Source organism: Cervus canadensis, chromosome 16 (assembly GCF_019320065.1).
Source record: "Cervus canadensis isolate Bull #8, Minnesota chromosome 16, ASM1932006v1, whole genome shotgun sequence".
Classification (NCBI taxonomy): Eukaryota; Metazoa; Chordata; class Mammalia; order Artiodactyla; family Cervidae; genus Cervus; species Cervus canadensis.
Genome location: NC_057401.1, coordinates 61,377,164 through 61,396,515, shown reverse-complemented (window position 1 = coordinate 61,396,515; position 19,352 = coordinate 61,377,164). Strand labels below are relative to the sequence as shown.

The 19,352-nt window shown below is 54.3% G+C and overlaps 1 protein-coding gene across 2 annotated transcripts in view; it reads right to left on the bottom strand.

Moving 5' to 3' along the window:
- Positions 1 to 303: 303 nt before the first annotated feature.
- The window catches only part of TENT4A (terminal nucleotidyltransferase 4A), a 41,644-nt gene continuing 22,595 nt past the window's right edge, over positions 304 to 19,352 (bottom strand). Inside the window, exons 2-13 of one of the 2 annotated variants that reach the window (XM_043489128.1) lie at positions 16,044 to 16,167; positions 15,215 to 15,261; positions 14,250 to 14,370; positions 13,236 to 13,343; positions 11,981 to 12,109; positions 9,640 to 9,853; positions 7,637 to 7,763; positions 6,656 to 6,756; positions 5,932 to 6,104; positions 5,525 to 5,683; positions 3,090 to 3,254; positions 304 to 2,428 (exon numbers count right to left, since the gene is read on the bottom strand). In XM_043489128.1, the coding sequence (XP_043345063.1) occupies positions 2,237 to 2,428; positions 3,090 to 3,254; positions 5,525 to 5,683; positions 5,932 to 6,104; positions 6,656 to 6,756; positions 7,637 to 7,763; positions 9,640 to 9,853; positions 11,981 to 12,109; positions 13,236 to 13,343; positions 14,250 to 14,370; positions 15,215 to 15,261; positions 16,044 to 16,167 (1,660 nt within the window). In that variant the 3' untranslated portion in view covers positions 304 to 2,236. Of the gene's footprint in view, positions 2,432 to 3,089; positions 3,255 to 5,524; positions 5,684 to 5,931; positions 6,105 to 6,655; positions 6,757 to 7,636; positions 7,764 to 9,639; positions 9,854 to 11,980; positions 12,110 to 13,235; positions 13,344 to 14,249; positions 14,371 to 15,214; positions 15,262 to 16,043; positions 16,168 to 19,352 lie in introns of both variants that reach the window. The other variant, XM_043489127.1, reaches the window with a different exon arrangement.

Below are 19,352 nucleotides of genomic sequence, written 5' to 3'. Positions count from 1 at the left end.
CCCAAGAGAGAGGTGGAACAAAGGATTCTGATGGGAAGTTAAGCGCCGTATGACATCGGCTTGTCAGAAACGACACACGAAAAGCGTCAATAAACAGCTCTGACGCATCCTGTCACCTAGCCTAGGACAGGGCTCACTCTCCCATGCCCAGCCTGCAACCTCACCAGGTTCCAAGTTCATGAACCAATGACAACATGATCACTGGCTGTCCGGCCTTGGCCAAGGCAAGAACGAAACCCGCAGAGGGCAGTCCGCCCCTGCCTTGAAAGGAAAAGGCACACACACAAATTACACAGCCACCACCTGGTTTCCAAAGTTTATTAAAAATCAAAGAATAGAAAAACTTTACATAAAAATATGTCAATTTTAGCTTCCACATTGTTGTCCACGCACAAAAAAAATCGAAACATGATATATCTTGTTGTCAGCCTGCGGTGTGTGGCCACAGGGAGCCAGGCCAATTCATTCGTTCACCGTGTGGGCTGGAGCCTGGCGCCCCAGTCTGGGACTGCGTCCCGGGCCCACCCGCGGTGCTCCCAGTCCCCGCCGTGTTTCTTTAGTGGAGGGTTACAGTCAATATTGCTAATGCGGAGAGATTAGTACAGGCCTACGTATCAGTTTTTATAAATAATTCTTTATCAATAGGTTCACAATTTAAATATCTTTAAATATTTTTGATAACCTTGGATCATCACGAACCGCAGACAAACTGTGCTACTCGGCTCGGGCGCCCCCAGGGAGCCCGCAGGCAGGTCAGCCTCTCTCCGCACGGGCGGGCCGGGCCTGCCTTCCGGGGCCCGCAGACACGGCGGGGTGTGTGGCGCTCAGAGCCCTCAAGGACGCCCCGCTTCTGCACGCCCCGGATCACAGCAGTAAGCTTCCCGTCCCGTCTCTCACTAGTGGACTTCAAAGACCATCCCGCCTGTAGTGTGGCAGGGTCAGAACCCTGTCTTAAAAATGGGAGCCGGACAACCTAGGAGAGGCGCCCACCTCCCGGGACACCTGCGGCGCTCAGGAAACTCAGGGTGAGGCAGGGTGGCTGCGTCAGTGTTCGGGATGGGTAACAGAGACAGTGGTTGTCGTGGCAGAACACACTTGCACAGGATGCTTCTCGGGTCGGGCGCCGGCCGCTCGGGCCGACCCTGGACTGCGCTCTCCTGCGATGTGTTAACCCCCCACGGCGCGCCAAGCAGCTCAAGTACTTCTCCTATAGTTGCTCTTAACAGAACGAATGCATACCGCTACAGATTCCACAATGGAATCAACATAACTCCTTTCTCCACATTCCTAAAACTGGGTACCATTGTCTGTGCTCGCCAGACCCGTCATGACAGGCTGCGTGACTAAAACTGCAGCGTTTCACGGTTCACGCTTGTTTAAGATCTTACCATGTGACAACATTTTTTCCCTGTAGAAAGTTATACTCTGGCACTTTAAATGCTGGGTCTGTTGTCTACAGTTTAAAATAACCAAACCCAAAACATTAAAACTCCGAGGTCAGAGCAGGACCACAGACAGGCCGGACGGCAGAGCCGGCGGGCAGCTGGTCAGAATGTTTAGGAGCCGAACCCCTCAGGGAGCCCACTGGGGGACTCGGCTCCTTCACCGCAGGCTAAGAGGCCTCACGTCTGACCTGAAGAAGGAACATAAAAATAACCCAAGCCCCTCATTCGTGGTGTTCACAACGACGCTCATCAACCAGCCGACACGATGAACCCAACTTAGAAAATGCAACTCGGGAAAGGATCTAAGCTTGTTTAAAAAAATTCCCTCCTCCCTTCAATATAACTTATGTGAAAATATGAAATTAAATAAAAAATATCTGAGTTATTGCACAAATCATAAGTTTTCAATATTTACATAGAAAAACAGTTCTGAAATTCAAAACAAAATGTGAGGGCAGTAAAACAATGATAACCTCCCAACAAATACTGGGGTTCGCACTCCGCTGCTCCGACAACGTGAAATGAAAGTACCCAACCCGCAGGGCAGCACGGTGCCGAGAGGCGGCCCGACCCCGCCGGCCCCGGGTCCCGTGCAGACCCGCTCCCTGCAGGCAGTGCCTGGGCGGCAGCAGACAGCGTCCACGTCTAAGGCTTCACAGACGACACAGCGAGCTGCTCTCGAGGACGTGACCACACACGGGGCATGCAGCGTGGCCGGCCGGGCCTGGTCTCCGGGCCGGGCCCCGCGGCCACCCCTGCCGTCTGCAAGGCGGGCGGCAGCCGCCGGAGCATTACCTGCTGAGGCTGACGGGCAGGCTGTCCCTCGTGTGCGCGTGTTTTTTCCTCCTCCAGCCAGTGCGGTTGTACTGGTGGTGGCCCCGGTTGCCCACGGGAGGCCGCACACCGCCAGTGCCCACCGAGCCGTAGCTGCCGCCCTGGCTGTGGCCGTGGGAGCCCTTCATGGACAGCTTCATGCCGCTGTGCTGCTGAGGAGACCCAGAGGGACATGGCTCGAGGCCGGCCTGGACAGACGCCCACCGCAGCCCCGCGCCCCACCGTGGGCCGAGAGCCTGGACCCTGGCCATGGCTCTTCCCAACCTCCCGGCCTTTTTTCCGAACCATGTTTCTAACGTGTAGGGAAGACTCAGAGCGGCCCCACGGCAGTGGACCCACGCCCCCCAGGGCCCCGGACACCAGAAAGCCCAGCCCAGTGCAGCCGGCCCCCCGCCCAGGGCGCCTGCAGCAAGAGCGGGGGCAGTGCAGTGGTAGGAGGGGCGACGCCGCGTGCGGCGTCATCATTCCTGCTTCATCGTTTGCTTCCTGAGAACCAAAGCTTACCGTGCGAATTAACAGAAAAACAGGAGTTAGATATTCTTCACTTCGAACTTTTATGCTAACAAATTCAATTAAAAAAAAAAAGATGCTTACAGGTGAATTAAACTATACTAAATTTTAAAATAATTTAACACTTATAAAGCTTTGCTTGTTACAGGGAAAGCAAACATGAAGCTGAATGATCAAACTGCCCCTGGAGAACAAAGAACGTGTGTGGATTCCCTCTGGGGCGGAGCAGGTGCTCAGGGCGGGCTGGCCGCCAGCGTGCGGGGGTGGGGGGGAACCAGCGCCTGGGCCCCGGGGCCGTACCTTGTGATACAGGTGGGGGCTGGAGAGCGGGTTGGGGGATGCAGAAGGGATGGCTGGGGAGGACACATGGTGGACAGCCTTCAGCGCCGGGGCGGCTTCGACGCCCGCCTGTCTACAGGGCACGGGGGCCACGCCGAGCGTCGGGGCAGGAATAGTAAACCTGGTCTGGGGGAGAGGACCAGAGACGGCGTGAGTGCCCGCGAGACAAAGCTCTTACCAGGAGCCCCAAGAAGGGCGCTCACAACCGGCTCCTCAGTGGGTCTGCCTGCAGCCTCACAACAGGCCCCTCAGTCTGTGTGACTACAGCCTCAACAGGCCCCTCAGTCTGTGTCTGACTACAACCTCACAACAGGCCCCTCAGTCTGTGTCTGACTACAGCCTCACAACAGGCCCCTCAGTCTGTGTGACTAGAGCCTCACAACCGACCCCTGTCTGTGTCTGACTACAACCTCACAACAGGCCCCTCAGTCTGTGTCTGCCTGCAGCCTCACAACAGGCCCCTCAGTCTGTCTGACTACAACCTCACAACAGTCTGCTTGGAAGCACAATGACAATGTGAAGGATGTCCAATCACCCAAGCCATAAGGTTTTGGTGACCAAAAACTTCAAGAGGACTACAATTATCAGAGAAACTGTCCCCTGGGTCTCCAGGTAGCGCCCTGGGTTGAGCAGCATGAGAGGCCCCAGGCCAGGTGGACTGAAGGCCTGCAGACGGACGACCCCCACCTCCGCCCCCCTCCCATTTCCGCACCACCTTCCCATCAGGGCAGAGGTGCTGGCTCGGGACCCCCTCCCCTGCTTTTCCAGACCCTCACTGCTCTCACCTTAGAACTGTCCGCATTCGCCCCCGAGACCTCAGAAGGGTAGCTGTGGCCTCCTGAGCCACAGCTGTGGCAGGAGCTGGCCTCAAGGAAGGCACCCCTTCCTCACGCTTCCTCCCACCCAGGACCTCTCTTCAGTGGGGGCTCTGTGCCCCCAGGGGTGCAGAGAAGAGCGCAATCCTGGGGTCTCTGACAGCTTTGTGCCCTGGCTGTTAAGTCTCCACTGCATCCTGATGAGGGAGACTTCACCACAAGTGGGGCACTCAAGAGACTGTGCACGTGAAGGTTTACAAGTGGGATTTCCCTCAGTGACTCCACTGGAAGTGACATTTGCAGTTTGGCAATAAAATGACAAAGTGGGCTTTGAGCTTTTTGTCTTAAACCTTGAATGACGACTTCCCAGGTTGCCCAGTGGCTCAAACTCCACGCTCCCAATATAGGGGGCCCAGGTTCAATCCTTGGTCAGGGAGCTAGGTCCCACATGCCACAACTAAGACCCAGGCCAGCCAAGTAAAATAAATAAACATGCTTTTAAAAAAGAAAAGAAAAACTTGAGTGGCCTTACCTTCTGCCTCCCTATCTGCGCAGGTGACAGAGGGACCAGAGGCAGCACGTGGTCCTGACGCCACCCGGGAGAGGCAGCGCGGGCAGCGCCTGCACACGGCTCTGGGGGGAGCCAGGCCTGAGGAGCCGTCAAAGCCAGTTCTGTCTGTGGCGGTTCTCGTCCACATGCAGGCACTGCCTCCGTGCTCCTCGCTTATTAATGTGCCGGGACAAGATTCCCGGGGGGCTGTGCTGACGGCCACCACTGCGCATCCCACGCCTGCTGCCTCCACACCCTCTTAGCCTGGGGTGTGTCCTGAGAACGCCCCACCTGTGTGGGGAGCCCAGCAACACAGAGACACGTGGGGACAAGCAGGAATCCCCATCACCTTCTGCTCAGATTACAACTGCTTGTGAAAGCCGACTCTACTTCAGAAGTGCATTAATGTGATGAGTTTCATACACATGGAGTTGATGTATATTTGGGAAGAAGCTACAAATTTAAAGCACCAAAAATTACCTCTAAAAATCTATCTTTTAGACTAATTTTGTCTAAATTTTTTGAAAAAGGATTATATTATAGAATTTCTTCTATGAGAGTATGTAGTGAATAACGTGGAGAAGTCAGTGTTGGTATCAAATCTGAGAACAGTGCAAACAATGGGATTCTTTGAGGAAATCAGGGACGGCATCCTTCTTGGCCAAGGGACAGCAAGCACCAAGGGCCCTCTCAGCATCATCCCAGGATGGTGGCCACCTGCTGAGCATCATCATCACTTGCAGAAAGACCATGTGAACCTTGTCAAGAGCCAGCTCTAGGCTCAGACACCCAGAGTCCCCTCGTGCAAACACAGCATATGGTGAAGCTCAAGAACACGGACTTCTATAGAATGACAGGACCATATTCTATCAACCCACCAAGGATGAGAATGTCCTACAGGACAGACATGTCTGTTCCAAGAACTTCTAAGGGTTCTCTCTCTAATCTAACGTGTCAGTCAATCCTACCATGCACAGCACCTTGGACCTGGTCCCAGGCCATCACTGGGAAGGGCCCAGCCAGCTGCGTACCTGGGTGTTCGTTGTCATGACCAACGTCCTGGACGTGGCGGACTGAGGTTTGCCACTCGGCATGGGCAGGGCAGCAGGCAGGCTGGCCAGCAGAGGGGTGGGCGCCTGAAGGCTGAACTGGTACACGCTGGGTGTCGTACAGGGAGGCGTGTCCGAATCCTGGGGGAGGACGAGAGGAGGGCTGCACTTGAGGCTTGTGCCCCTCAGAACAACAGGAGCAGCCAGGGGTGAGCCCCAGGGGCTCCCAGGATCAGCTGCCCCCTCTGCCCAGGCCTTCTCCCTGTCAGGTCAAAACTGAAGAACATCACAGAATCACAACTGAGACGCCCAGACTGCTGGTCTCATCTCCACATAAGTTTGTACACCACGACCCGCAGCAGCCCCAGGGCTCAGAGGGGGCCACTCACGATGTCGCTGCCGGAGAGTGAGGACACGGAGGAGGCGGAGGAGCCAGACGACCGGAGCTGGGGGCCGGGCAGGGACAGGGTCAGGCGTGGGCCGAAGGGAGACTCAGGGTCTCGTCGAGGAGGCTGGTCCCCCTCGCATGCGCCCATCCGCTCTGCGATCTTGATCCTGTTGTCTGTGGGAGGAAGGTGAGCCATCACACACTTCAGCCCAAGGTCCCACTGTGCCTCTAACACTGCGCATGAGGCTGACAAAGCCAATTCCTAATTTCACTTCATTTCAATTAATATTTTAAGTCACATTTCAGCTATTGGAACAAACTTAACTATGTTCGAAACAACGTGGATGTATAGTTTCAACTCTGCATTACACAAACCGTGATCCTGATGCATTTCAGGTATAAACATACACAGCACTTGGGAGGACATGGTAGAAGAAACTCAGTAACTTTGGATGTTGACTACCTGTTCAGATGATAATATTTTGAGTGCGAAGTTGAATAAAACAGACTACTAAAACTAATTTCACCTGCTTCCTTCCACTTACAACGCAGTTCCTGGGAACTTCAGAACTGCCATGTGTGGACAGCACTGGCCTGAACCTTACAGCTTTAAATTCTTACAGGAAACGAGTTGCTTTCTTAGTGTGAACAGTTTGTTACTAAAAGCAGACGCTCCTGCGCGAGCGCGTCAGGACATGCAGAGCCACGGGAGGGTGGCCTCTCACCGGGGTCCGGCGCCGCGTGGACCCTGCCGCCCCACTTCTCCTTGATCCACGTCCGGTAGTCGATCACCTCCTGGGTCACCTTGATGATCCTCCCTAAGGTGCTGCGGAAGGGCAAGGGCACGCAGGCGTGAGCACAGCACAGAGCGTGCCGCGGAGCCGGCCACACTATCCAGGGGCCGCCTTACATCCTAACACAGAGCTCTGCTAAAGCAAAGGTGGGAAAAGCGAAGGTAATCTTACGACTGACTTCTGCTGTTTGCATCCAAACCCACACGGTACAGAAAAAGTGGGGGTATGGATGCAGAAGTCCTGGAACCTCCATCTGTCCACCAAGGACCGCTGAAGTCCACGCCAGGTAGGGAAGCCCGCCTCCAGTCCCAGTGACCACAGGGGCCCCGTTTCCCACCACATGGGGGAGACTGAGTGCCCAGAACGGGCCCAAAGCTTTGCCCACAAACACCCAGGGACGGAGGCCACAGAGCCCTGTGCCCCAACCACTGTGCTGCCCTCCATAACCTCTGAGGACAGAGGTACCGGCCCAGCTTCAGCAACCTCCTGCGACAGTCATCACTCCTGCCTCTCACTTCCCCTCAGCTCCTCCATGACCTGCAGTCAGAAACACTTCTCACCAGTAAAAGCGCACACCAGAAAAGTGAGTGCTCAAAACGGGGCACAAAAGACAGGTGTGCAGGGAAGGGGGCTGGGGGTGGGACGCACCCCTCAGGGCTGGACACCCACCTCTTGAGTGCAGCCGGAGAAAAAACATCACACTCTACAGCTTTAAAAGCCAGAAATGACCTCCCCAAAACTAATACCCTGGGAAAATCCTAGCTCTCCAAATGAAAACCTTTCACCTCTTGACCACCAGGACCACCCTGAACTCCCAAAAGGCATTCCTTTCCCAGAATTCTCAGGTTCTCCTACAACAGGGTGGCAAACTCCGTGAAGACAAACGACAGGGGCCGCGGCCCCCATGGGTACCTTTCCGAGTCTCTGTTGGGGTAGGACCGGGCGAGTGGCGACACAGCATGGCTGAGGACGATGTAGGCATAGTCGAACACCTGCTTCACCTGCATGGCCCCATAGGAGCTCCGGCCCACGTCGTTCCCTGAGACAGAGAGCCATCATCAGAGATACAACCTCTCACATTTGCAGACAGCAAATAAAATGAAGCGCCACCGAAGTCACTAGGGGAGTCCAGGTAAGGGGTGGACTTGGTTGGAACAGCAGCCTTTCCAAGTTCAATTTACATGTAATTCATTCCTCAAGTTCAGGTTGGGATGTTTTTCTTAGGAAACGTATCCTTAAGCACCAAAATTTTCTCTTTTCCAGGTTTAATCATGTAGCCGCTCTGTAACTGTGCAGGTTTTCCTTTTCAATTACATTTCAGCAAACTCTGAAGACAAAGGAACTGCCGGCCACTTAGCTGACCCAACGCAGACACGCCAGGGCTGGAGGCCTGTCCTGGGAGGAGGGAGATGCACCACTGAGGAAGTGCCACACAGACCACTCAGACCACAGAGGAGAGTTTCAGAAGACTTTTAAGAAATAAATTTCATACCCCAGGAGCCACAAAACAAAAACCATAAATCTAAGGGTGTTGAAAAACATATACAGGAGCTAAACACTAAAAAAACACCAAATATAATGCAACAGACAAAAGGCTTCCCAGGTGGCGCTAGTGTTAAACAACCTGTCAGCCAATAGAGGAGATGAAAGAGATGCGGGTTTGATCCCTGGGTCAGGAAGATCCCCTGAAGGAGGGCATGGCAACCCACTCCAGTATTCCTGCCCAGAGAACCCCATGGATGGAGGGGCCTGGCAGGTTACAGTCCATAGAGTCAGAAGGAGTCAGACATGACTGAAACGACTTAGCACATACACACACACAGAAACAATAAAAAATACCAAATACAGATGCAAGAGACAGAAGTACAACATGTCAACAAAGAAAGGCTTCCCTGACGGCAGAGGACCTTACAAAACCAGGGAAGACAGTGCAGCGGACGGACGGACAAAGCGCATAAGCTCACACAAAAAACCATGAAGGGGCACTGCACCCGGAGCTGACCATCTCACCACCTGGTCTGTCGCCTGTCTGCCTCTGATTTTATCACCCACAGTAAGAGCGGTGTGTCACCCAATAAACCCTCCATAAACACCTGTGGGGCTGACCAGTAACCATCTGTTTAACCTCAGCCATCATTAGAGAAAAGTACAGTAATTGAAAAGGGACATGCCTGGCCTTATCAGGTGGGCAAAGATCTCAAAGACAGTCAGCAAAGGTGTGGGAAACACACCCTAACCTGCCAGGATCTGCAAGGCAGCCAGCCTCACACCAGAACCTCCCTCCACACACAGGAGAGGAGTCTCAGGTTTACTGTCAAGTAAAATCACAAGCAGCAAAGCTGTCTGTATTATGTGATGCCATCCAATTAACTGGAGCAGGTGATGGCAACCGTTCCAGTATCCTTGCCTGGAGAACCCCGTGAACAGGGGAGCCTGGTGGGCTGCAGTCCATGGGATCACAAAGAGCTGGAGAGGACCGAGCACACACCCAGTTAACAGGGAAGCGACGCTCGATGTCAACACCCACACGTGGGAACCCGGAGAGGCGCGCACAGAAGCGGGGCGGGCCGTGGCACGCTTCTCTCTCCTGTGCGACGGACTCCTGGGAAACAGATGGCTTATGACGGACAAGGAATACATTTCTATTCAGGAAAAATGGAATTTTTTTCTTAATTCACACGTTCTACATTTTTCTGATTACAGAAAGTAAACGAAGTTGCAACTTTACAGTAAGTTATTCAGAAGTATTAACAAGGAATTCTGACGTGCCACCCCTGACCCTGGTAGAGCAGCAGGACCCTACATGAGATCCAGTGACTGCCCGTGGCTGGGCACCTGTGAATGCTCCCCGCTGGCATCGGCGGCCGGAGCCCAGTGCCTGCAGCTGGGGGCCCGCGCAGAGCAAGGGTCCTTACCAGGCAGCAGGGGGTCCTCAATGCACAGCATCGACGGTCTGTACCCGCTGGTCATGGCTTTCATGATCTCCTCTTTGGCGATATAGGCACCTCCTTCTTTTATTCTAATACCAGTTTTCAAGTAATTAAAATTTCTTCCGTAGAGTTCAAAAAATTCCACGAGCAGCATCCCTAGGTTCTCGTCCGCTCTCCGGGCGTCGATTCTCGGATGCAGCTGTGAAAGTGAGGCACCCCAGTTTGTATGGATTCTGGGCACTCGAGACACCGCACACGCGGCGGGGTCAGGCGGCCAGCCCAGGACGCAGTCAGGGGCCCTCGTCCACCCACCACCCTGGCAGCCAGGAGGCACCAGCAGAGCCTGGATCGCTTGTCAACCAAGACTGTTCAAGAGGAAGAAAATCTTCTCATCTGAATCTTTACATTATACTTCCATCCTATGAAATTCAGAAGCCACACATTTCTACACAGACATCTGATTAATCCCAAATTCCCAAATACTGGTGAGTGAGTGGACGATATTCTGTACAATTCAGTCACCGAGATGGTGGCGGCAGTTTTCTAGATTCCAGCATTAATCCTGTCATTCTCACGTGCAGCCAGCAGGGGGCAGTGCGAGACCGCAGAGCGTCACCGTGCTGACTGAAGGGCTGACTAACCGGAGCGGCCCCCAGCGCCGCACCAGGATTCAGAGCGCTCACCCCACCGCCTGGCAGACAGCTTAGCCTCAGCCTCAGCCTCAGCTCCACCCCACCTGCTCCTGCAGCAGCTAATGGATTTATTCTGAAGCTGAGCCCGTCTACTGACCCTCCCGAGTGTCACTAAAAGGCTCAGGAATCTGAGTGCATGGCCCACTGTGACGGCCTTGAGCCGTGAATTTAAACAAGTTTAAAGAAACCAAACATTCAGCTTGCCAGTCCTGCCAGCGCCCCGCGGGCGCATGCGGCCATCCCACCAGACCGCCGGACAGTGACGGTCGGGAAGAAGACCATCGAGTCCAAGTCCCGGCAGAAGCACGGCAGGTGAAAGCGCTCGCAGCGCAGTGTCCGTGGAGGAAGCGTGGCTCCTCCAGGCTGCAGGCGTGTCCGGGCTCAGGAGACCTCACACAGGCTCAGCGCCGCGGTCCTGCTGCTGTCTGGCCTTCTCCCTCCTCTGTCTTCCTGCCTGAGCGTTACCCAGGGCAAGCAACTGAGCCACGACCTCTGTGAGTCCAGCATGGATCAGACGATGCAGCGGGCACAGTGCGGAGGTGGGAAGGGCCGGGCACCCAGGGGGTGGAGCTGACAGTGGCCGCCCCACCCAGGCCCGGGTGGCCTCTGCAGGGTCACTGAACCGGGCACCAGGAGAGTGGGCAGTAGTCACACTGCAAGGCTGCCAGGACAGTTCAGGAAAGTGGGAGGAAATAAATTAAGGACACAGCTCATGCTTAGTTCTAAAAACAAAAAAAAAGGTCAAAAAGGTCTGACAACTCGGGCAGAAGGGCTCTAAGGGCAGCGTGAGGGAGGCGCAGCAAGGACACGGCAGAGAGAGCCCCACCTGCCCGCGGGCCCTCACGGGGCCTCCCCAGAGGCGTGCCGAGGAGACCCCGGGGTGTAGGGCGAGCAGCTCCACCATCAGCAGTGCCAACGGAGCCAAGAAAAATGGCCCAAGTCTTGATACAAAACCCTCAGCGCCACCACAGACAGAGCAGAGCAGCAGCGCCGTGCGGCCAGAACACAGCAGAGGGCTGACAAGTGCAAATGGCACGATCGTGCCTCAATTCACGAAGAGACCTTACGTTAAAAACGCGGCGTAAGGACAGGTCATCAGCACAGCACAGCACGTAACACTCAGCTAGGTTTTCTGATAGGTTTTTTCATGCTACTCAACAAAATATGGGCAACAGATAAAGAAAAAATACCGGCTTCTCATCACTCAGGGAAAAGCTTATTTTTTTTTTTTTTTTTTACCATGTGTGAGACTTGACTTTTTTCCTGAGACAAATTTTTCAGTATAAATGACAGTCAAGAACCAAGGAAAGGTTTTCACTGTCTTTCAAGGCATGAAAATTTTCTAAACATAATGGTTCTTCAGGGTTAGGTCAATATATACCTGATTGATAAAAATGAGATAAACCCTCTAACAGTTACAACAGACACACAAAAAAAAACAGGAGCAAAGGAAAAAAGTATTGATCAAAGCAGTTTCATCATCAAGATTAGAAGTCAGTTTCTACTACATCAAAACAGACCTGTGCAGGGACAGCAAGGAGCTGGAAGCCGAGGAGCGCCCGGTCAGAAGACCGGGAACAACGACACCCACGGCAGCCTCAGGGTCAAGAGTTCCTGAGACAAAGCATACTCACCTGCAGAAAACTGATGGCCATTAAAATGAGGCTGTACGAGCTAATCCCGCCTGTAAAAACTTCATTCAGGTCCCTCTGCAGGAGGAACTGTTTCAGTACTAAAATCAAGTAAGGCAGCAACGAATACTTCTGCAAATTCCAAAAGAAAGACAGCATCTGGTTAGTTACCGTGGCTCTGAAGAGTCCGCACTGGGCAGACTCCACGTGCAGACAGGAAGCTCACTTCCTCGTCCTGCTCCTTGGGACGCTCAAGGCCAGGCCTCCTCACCCCACAGGGGTTTGAGAAGAGATCCATGAGGGGCTCACTAGGGCCCTCCTGGGGGCCCCTCCTCAGATTATGGTTTAGCACGGCTGAGGCAGGGGGCATGCATGGAGACCCCAGGCCCAGGGGCGTGGGGAGTGAACAGGTGCTTCCTCCAAGTTTTGGCCCCCTCTCAGGCGCTGAGCAGAGGGCTCTGTGGGTGCAGCTGTGGGCGAGGGAAGGTCCCAGAACCAGGGGACAAAACGCCCACACTCAAGAGGCACCCATGAGACAAGCGAGGGGTGGGCAGCTCACGACGAGGCAGGAGGTCAGCAGGATGCAACACTGCCAAATGCAGGACAAGGGTGGAGAGCAGGGCGTGGGAACAAGGAGCCATGGGGCAACCGGCGCTGAGAAGGGGTGCAGGGGCCCAGCTGCCTTCACTGGGCTTCCAGCTCTGCTGCGGCAGAGGGGACTCTGAGAACAAGCCTGACTGCAGAGTGAGCGGCTCCCGAGGAGCAAGGCCTCAAACTGGGAGCAGAGGCAGGGTCCAGGCAACGCAGCTCTCTGAACAGGGAAGGGCGCGCCGTTTAACTGCACCACAAACCTGGTCAGAGTCCAGAGTCCCTCAGCTCAAGGAACACCTTCCATCCTGAGGCACTGAGACCGCCGCCGCTGCCCTCCCATCCCCCGCCCCCAGAGAAAGCAAATCTACGCTCCACTGTGATGTACTCAACTTGCAAATCAGGCACAAGGAGCTGCAGGGATGGTCACTGTGTAATAACTAGAAAGATCTCTATAATGATGTGCAAGTATCTAAATTAGGAAAAGGAAGGCAAAGCTGCGAAACAGCTATGTAACTTCAATGAAATAACACTCTAAGGTAAATCCATCTGTAACCGTCTTTCTCATTAAAGATTATCATCAGTTTAATGGTTTCAACATTTATAAGGGAAAGGTCAGTCAACTTAACAAGCCCCTTATCTGCACCGTGCTAACTTGCGGTGACAGCACCTTCATGTAATTCTTGATGAACTCTGCTGCCCGCACCCCGGTCTCCATGTTAAAGCTGATGTCGACTTTAACTTCCGTCTCCTGGTCTGTGAGTTTTATAATTGGTACCTGCAAAGATTTAATTTAGGAAACTTGCTTTAATAGGCAACATTGTTTATGGTCAGGTATCCAAATGTTTCCCAAGTTATACAGAGGGTTTTCTCCTTAAACACAAAAGGAGTTTAGACACACATACCCCATACTCCTGTGAGTGTGAACCCCCAATCCTGGGAACTAGTAGGAACACTGCCAAACTCCCATTCTGAGGGCCGCTCAGGACAGTCAGGCTGAGCCCCTAGGCTGCTCTGCATGTAAACACCAGTGCCTGCCCAGAGGCCAGCAGCCACCCGGCACCAGGGACAGAGAAACGGAGGGGGCGTGGCCGGAGGGGCGGGGCCACGGAGGGGCGGGGCCAAGGCTGAGGAGCATCCCGGAGCAGGCCGCGGACACAGGGCTCCTGGGCTGTGCAGAGCTCTGGGCTTGGACAGGCCCTGACATACACAACAGAGAGGCCTGATCATCCACCTTCTGCCTGAGGGAAGTATGTTTTTTCATATGTGGAAATTTCTGGAACAGGAGAGGACCAGGCAAGTTTTTCTTTCTGAAGTGTAACTTGGCAAACAGTAACTTTTTCTATGTAATAAACACCACGGTTTGATCACTGGGCTCCACTCTCCACAGAGGGCAGTCTCTGAGTGTGCCCTGCCTCGGTTATGATCATCGCCTCCTTGCACGGCTTCACAAAGGACGACCTAGTCGTGTATTCTAGTGCAGGAAGAGTTCAGTGTTTGCAGTACAACGTGTACTTCAGACGGTGTCTAAACATATTGTCAGCTAGAAACCCTAACTACAGAACAACACAAGCACATTCACACAAGAAGTGGAGCGGTCTTCAAACAGAACCAGTATCCGCCGTAAACCACGTCAGCTAATCCCACAGGCTGCTCGGGCGGGGCGCCCAGCAGCGGCACTCACCGTCGCCTTGTCCAGGACCTTGATGGAGCCCGGCTCGGCCACATTGTGCTTCCGCAGGGCCTGCTCCAGCAGCTGCAGCGGGGGGCGCTCCCACTTCCCGAAGACCACCAGGTCGATGTCACTGGACGGGAGAGAAGCGAGCGTGAACCCCTGCCCTCCTGTCTGCACTGTAACACGCCTGCTGCAGGCCCGCAGTGCTTCCAGGGCCATCACCACCCCACCAGCCCCTCCCTCTCAGTGAGAGAAAATGAAGTCTGTGAACTGCTTGTAACACAGGTGGAGAGCAGATGCTGACTGAGTCGCGGGGACCACAGAAGCCTGGTCCTCCCGTCTGCGTGGCCCTGGACGCCCGGACACCTGCGGTGGACCCAGCTCCCCACCGGCCTTGCCAATGCCACCCCAAAACTCCTGAGGCTGCAGTCTCTTTAGTCTCTGAGGATTAAACTGGCTTAGCAGAATGTAAGTTTTTAATAAAATGATACACATAAAACTAGACATTAAAAAGCCCTTTATGAGGAAACTCTGAAGAAGGACTCTAAAATGCAAACACCTGTTTGATGTTTTTCTATCAATTAAAAATCCTCACAAAATACTATTCAAATGCAACTTTGCTTGAAATTTCATTAAAATGTAAAAGCAACTTTTCAAAAATATCCAAAGAGCTCAGACTGTTTCTGCTGCACTTACTCCACGGCTCCCATCTTCCTCACGCCCCCTCCTCTCTCATCTTCTCTGAAGTGCAAGAGGAAACAGGCAAAGCAATCAATGACCCTAACAGTAAATTAAATGTCTGCTTCCCGCAATTTGGCCCCGGTGCTCTGTGGTCTTTTCCTTTAGCTTACATTTTTCCAGCCTCAGATTTGCACACAAGGAACCTGCTTTCAGCCTTCAGCATGCACACAGACACCGCCCCTCACCCCCAGCTTCGTCCACCACGCCCTCATCTGTGCGGAGTGGGCACTCACCTGGTGGGAAGGTAGAGGCCAGTGCTGAAGCTGCCGAATATCTGCACCTGCAAATGAGAGCACGCGGCTCAGACCTGCCACTGCTCACTCGGCTCCTGCCTGGGGCCCCACTGACCAGCAGCATCCTCTCAAGCCTTAAGTTAAAAGCCTGCCCCAAAAGGAATTCTCCAAAACTCAGAATGAAAGGACAAAACAGCTCCTGGCGGCACCCACAGCCACACAGCGCTGGTGCCCAGGCTGTGGACAGCACAGGGCTCTGTCCCAGGGCACCCAAGGGCAAGGATGAAACTGCTGCGGTGGGGGCAGGGGTGTCAGGGCACCAGAGGGCCTTCTCTCACTGCCCCCCAGGTGCCCAGGGCCCATGGAGCACTCCTCCGTGAGCACACATGGTTCACTCACTGGGGACGCGGTTTGCGAGCAAACACTTCCAGGGTTCATGGAATGGAACCCTGCAATGCAGTGTGGCGCGGGAAGGGGTAACCTTATATTAGGGTAAATTACAAACAAGGAAAATAATCACAAGATTCCAAAAAAGAATTCTCCAAGGCAGACGGTCCTCACACTTGAAGATGTCAGAAGCTCAGAACCACCGGTGGGGCGGGGGGGGGGGGTGGGGGTGGGGGTGGCGAGCTGAGCACAGAGCCCTGCCCCCAGCCCAGGTTCCCGGGGTCTCCCTCGGCAGGGCTGGCAGGGGCACACGCGTCTCTAACAAGCTCCAACTGAGGCCACCGCCCTGCCAGCACCACAGCGGGGCCCAGCCTGCCGGCTCTGCACAGGCCCGCAGACACAGGGCGCCCGCCGCGCGGTGGCGCACAGCGCAGATACGCACGTCGGCCGTCGGCCAGAGGTCCTTCACCACCGTCTCGATCCTCCTCACCACTTCTCTCCTCATGGCGGCTTCTTCAGGACAAGGGGACATGAAGTTATAAAAGTCAATTATTTCCTCATGCAGCCTAGCGGACAAAAGAGAAACACACCAGAGTCACCGTTAGATGTAACCATATGCCTCGTTCTGGTATGAGATCAGCATGACACTAAAGCGTACCTCCGGCCGCTTCAAACCCAGTTTCTCGTTTCCTCTGAGCATACAGGGTGAGGTGACCCCTCTGTGGGAATGCAACCCCACAGCACAGTTTAGCACCCCAGAGTAACAGGAACGCGTTTCACCAAAACTTTCGACTGATGTTTAAAGTCTTATCCAAAAGAAACATCTCAGTGACCTGACATTAAGAAACTGAGAAAATGCCATCCATCAAAGTTGAAGGGAGCTCCCAACAGAGGTGGAGCAGGGAGGGACCCCATTACCCAGGGGCCTTACCTCAGGTGGGTGTGCTCCAGGCCCAGGGGCGCCCTCACTGCGGGGTCTGAGACAGGCCAGGCCAGAAGACTCCTGACCTCAGGAGCCTGGCAGGCCCGAGTCTCAGCGGCCAGATCTGCCTGACCCACTGAGACAACGCCCCGGATCAGCAACAAGGGCCCAGCGACCAAGGTGTGAGGAACACCAGTCAGTTCAGCCCTCCCCTGCTCCACTGTTTCTAACAAAGATATAAAATAAAAAGCAGTGGCTTCAGGAGAGACCGGTGGGCTCTGAAAGCCACCTCACACCCCAGCCCCCAGAGTCACTTCTCTGCCAGTCCCCTGGGGGTGGCAACGTAGGGTCACCGTTCTGCTGGAAGGAAGGACACATCACCCTCAGGTACTTGGCAGAATTAAAGATAAGGGAGCAAATAACCTACTCCCAGAAATTATGTATCAAGTCAAATCTACCTGGTTCCATTCCAAGTTTGATTACTAGTAAGGAAAAGAAGATAAAGTGAAATTCGTTCAATAATAATATCAACATCAAAAAAAATACTACTATCAACATCAGCTCAACAGTGAGTCCACCTGAGAGCAGGCACGACCTGACAGGACCACCTGGTGCCTAGCCATGAAGGTGAGGCCAGACCGCTGACGTCCCATCCCACACCGACTCCAGCCCACGGCCCGCTATGACTCCCCTGCAGGACCGCCTCTCCACAGCTCACCCGCGCTGACAGTCCTAGGGCTCAGTCTACAAGCGAGTGAAGCCACTGAAAGCCCAGATGGGATGGAGGAGACAAACCCTCAACACCCTGTTCACAGCGCATCAGCAGTGTCAGCGAGGCCACCATCGATTTTTCAAACAAAACATCACCCCAAGCCTGCTACTGCTTAAGCCGTGAGCCCAGTTTTTAGTTAATCAGAAGAGATAGTAAGTCATACCACACTGAAATGCAGTAATTTTACCAAAATAGCTATCAAATTCCCAAGACTTAGAGGGTAAAGCTTCTCTCATCTCGACGATGACTGAGAGCCAACGACATCCCGAGCCTTTTCCCACACCCCTTCCAGGGGCTCAGATGGCACATCGTGAGAGCCATGAGCCACACTTCCCCGAGCTTAGCACGGTCGTCAGCAGGACCAGACGTGCCAGGTGAGTGACCACACCAGGGACCCTCCTGCTAGCGAGGACGTCAGCCCCTGCCCCCAGCACCTGCCGGGAGGCCCACGCACCCCTGGGTCAGCCGTCTGTTGGTGAGCAGTCAGCACACCCACGCACCAGGAGCACACGCTCCCCTGCAGCTCAGCGCTGTTGATAACAGAGCACAGAGGTGCAGAGATGCTGAGTGAGGACACAGGCCTGGAGGAGCCAGGCAACTGGCCGGAAGACTTGGAAGAAGAGCAGCCGAGCCGATGTGGTCAAATCCAAGCTCACGTTCCACACATCCAACACGTGAAAGCATCAGGGGACAGGCACTCCAACCCCCCAGACGCCACTGCAGAGTGGAAAGGATGGCCATGTGAGACACACCCCTCTGCTTCCCGGGGTCTGCCCTCCGGGCCGCATGTGACCGGCGGGGAGTCGGATGGCTGCTGACTTGCCTTGTCCTGTTCCGCCGGTGAGACGCACCAATGACATGCGTGCCTGAGACACGGAATAAACCGCATCTATAATTTCACAACTCCTGTAGCACATGTTAGGAGGAGGACGCTTGCTGGATCCTGCTGGAGGCCTGGCTGGACAAGGAGGCTCCAGTGCACCCTGGAGCTCTTTCCTCTGGGCAGGCAGGGCCCCTCGAGGTACCGCTGTGGCTCTGGAATGGGAGGCCCCGTCAGTGCGGAACGACACGACAAGTCTGACAACCGTCTGGGCAGATTCAGAAAACCCTGCAGCTGGCTCCTCTGGCTCGGGCTCTTGGAGGAACCCTGACAGGAAGGAAGCTCCGAGGGCAGGAGAGGGCTGGGGGCCAGGCAGAGCCACTAGACAGGGCCTGTGGGCGGGAGGAGCAGTGCCCCCCGCCCCCTACTAGGCATGGGGATGACCGGAGTCCAGCTGGAGGACAGGGTGCCTGCTCACAGCCTGGTCTCAGGGCCGGCTTGTGGCAGGCACTCCATCAATACGTGTGGGATCAATCAAGTTTTGATCAAATAGTTTGCTGATGACCTCGTCACTAAAGACCTGGCCTTCCCTATACAAACATCATCAAAAATGAGCATCCAGAAGGTGTTTGACCCCTGCGCTGGATAACTCAATGTGTGAGCACAAGTCTTAAACGGCCAAGTAACCTAGAAAAGGTACACAGTCCTAAATAAAAGAGCTGGGATGCTGTTATTCAATACGGACATGAGTTTGAGTAGGCTCCGGGAATTGATGATGGACAGGGAAGCCTGGCATGCTGAAGTCCACGGGGTCGCAGAGTCGGACACGACTGAGCGACTGACTGACTGATATCACAAGAAGAATCATCACTCTGTGAAACAACCTATGATGGTCGGGATAGCATACTTTCACACCAGCATCGGACACACGGCAGGGCCTTCTGTCGATCACCGCTTCCGAGAGTGAACACGCACCTGCCTTCACTTCTCCAAAGGGGTTTACAGAACGATGTCGAGGAAGAGGTTTGATCTGTTCTACTCAAGAATGAAAATGAGGATGGTTGCTCTTCTCACGCAGCAAAACCTCTAAGGAATCTCACAGCTGACAAGACCTCTGCATATTAAAACCACACTCGAGTCTCGCGTCAGCATGCAATTTAGTCATCGTATCTCCCAGGGCCCACATCACCCGTTCCCACATCTCTCAAGGAAATTTCTACGCTGTGACCGTCATGGT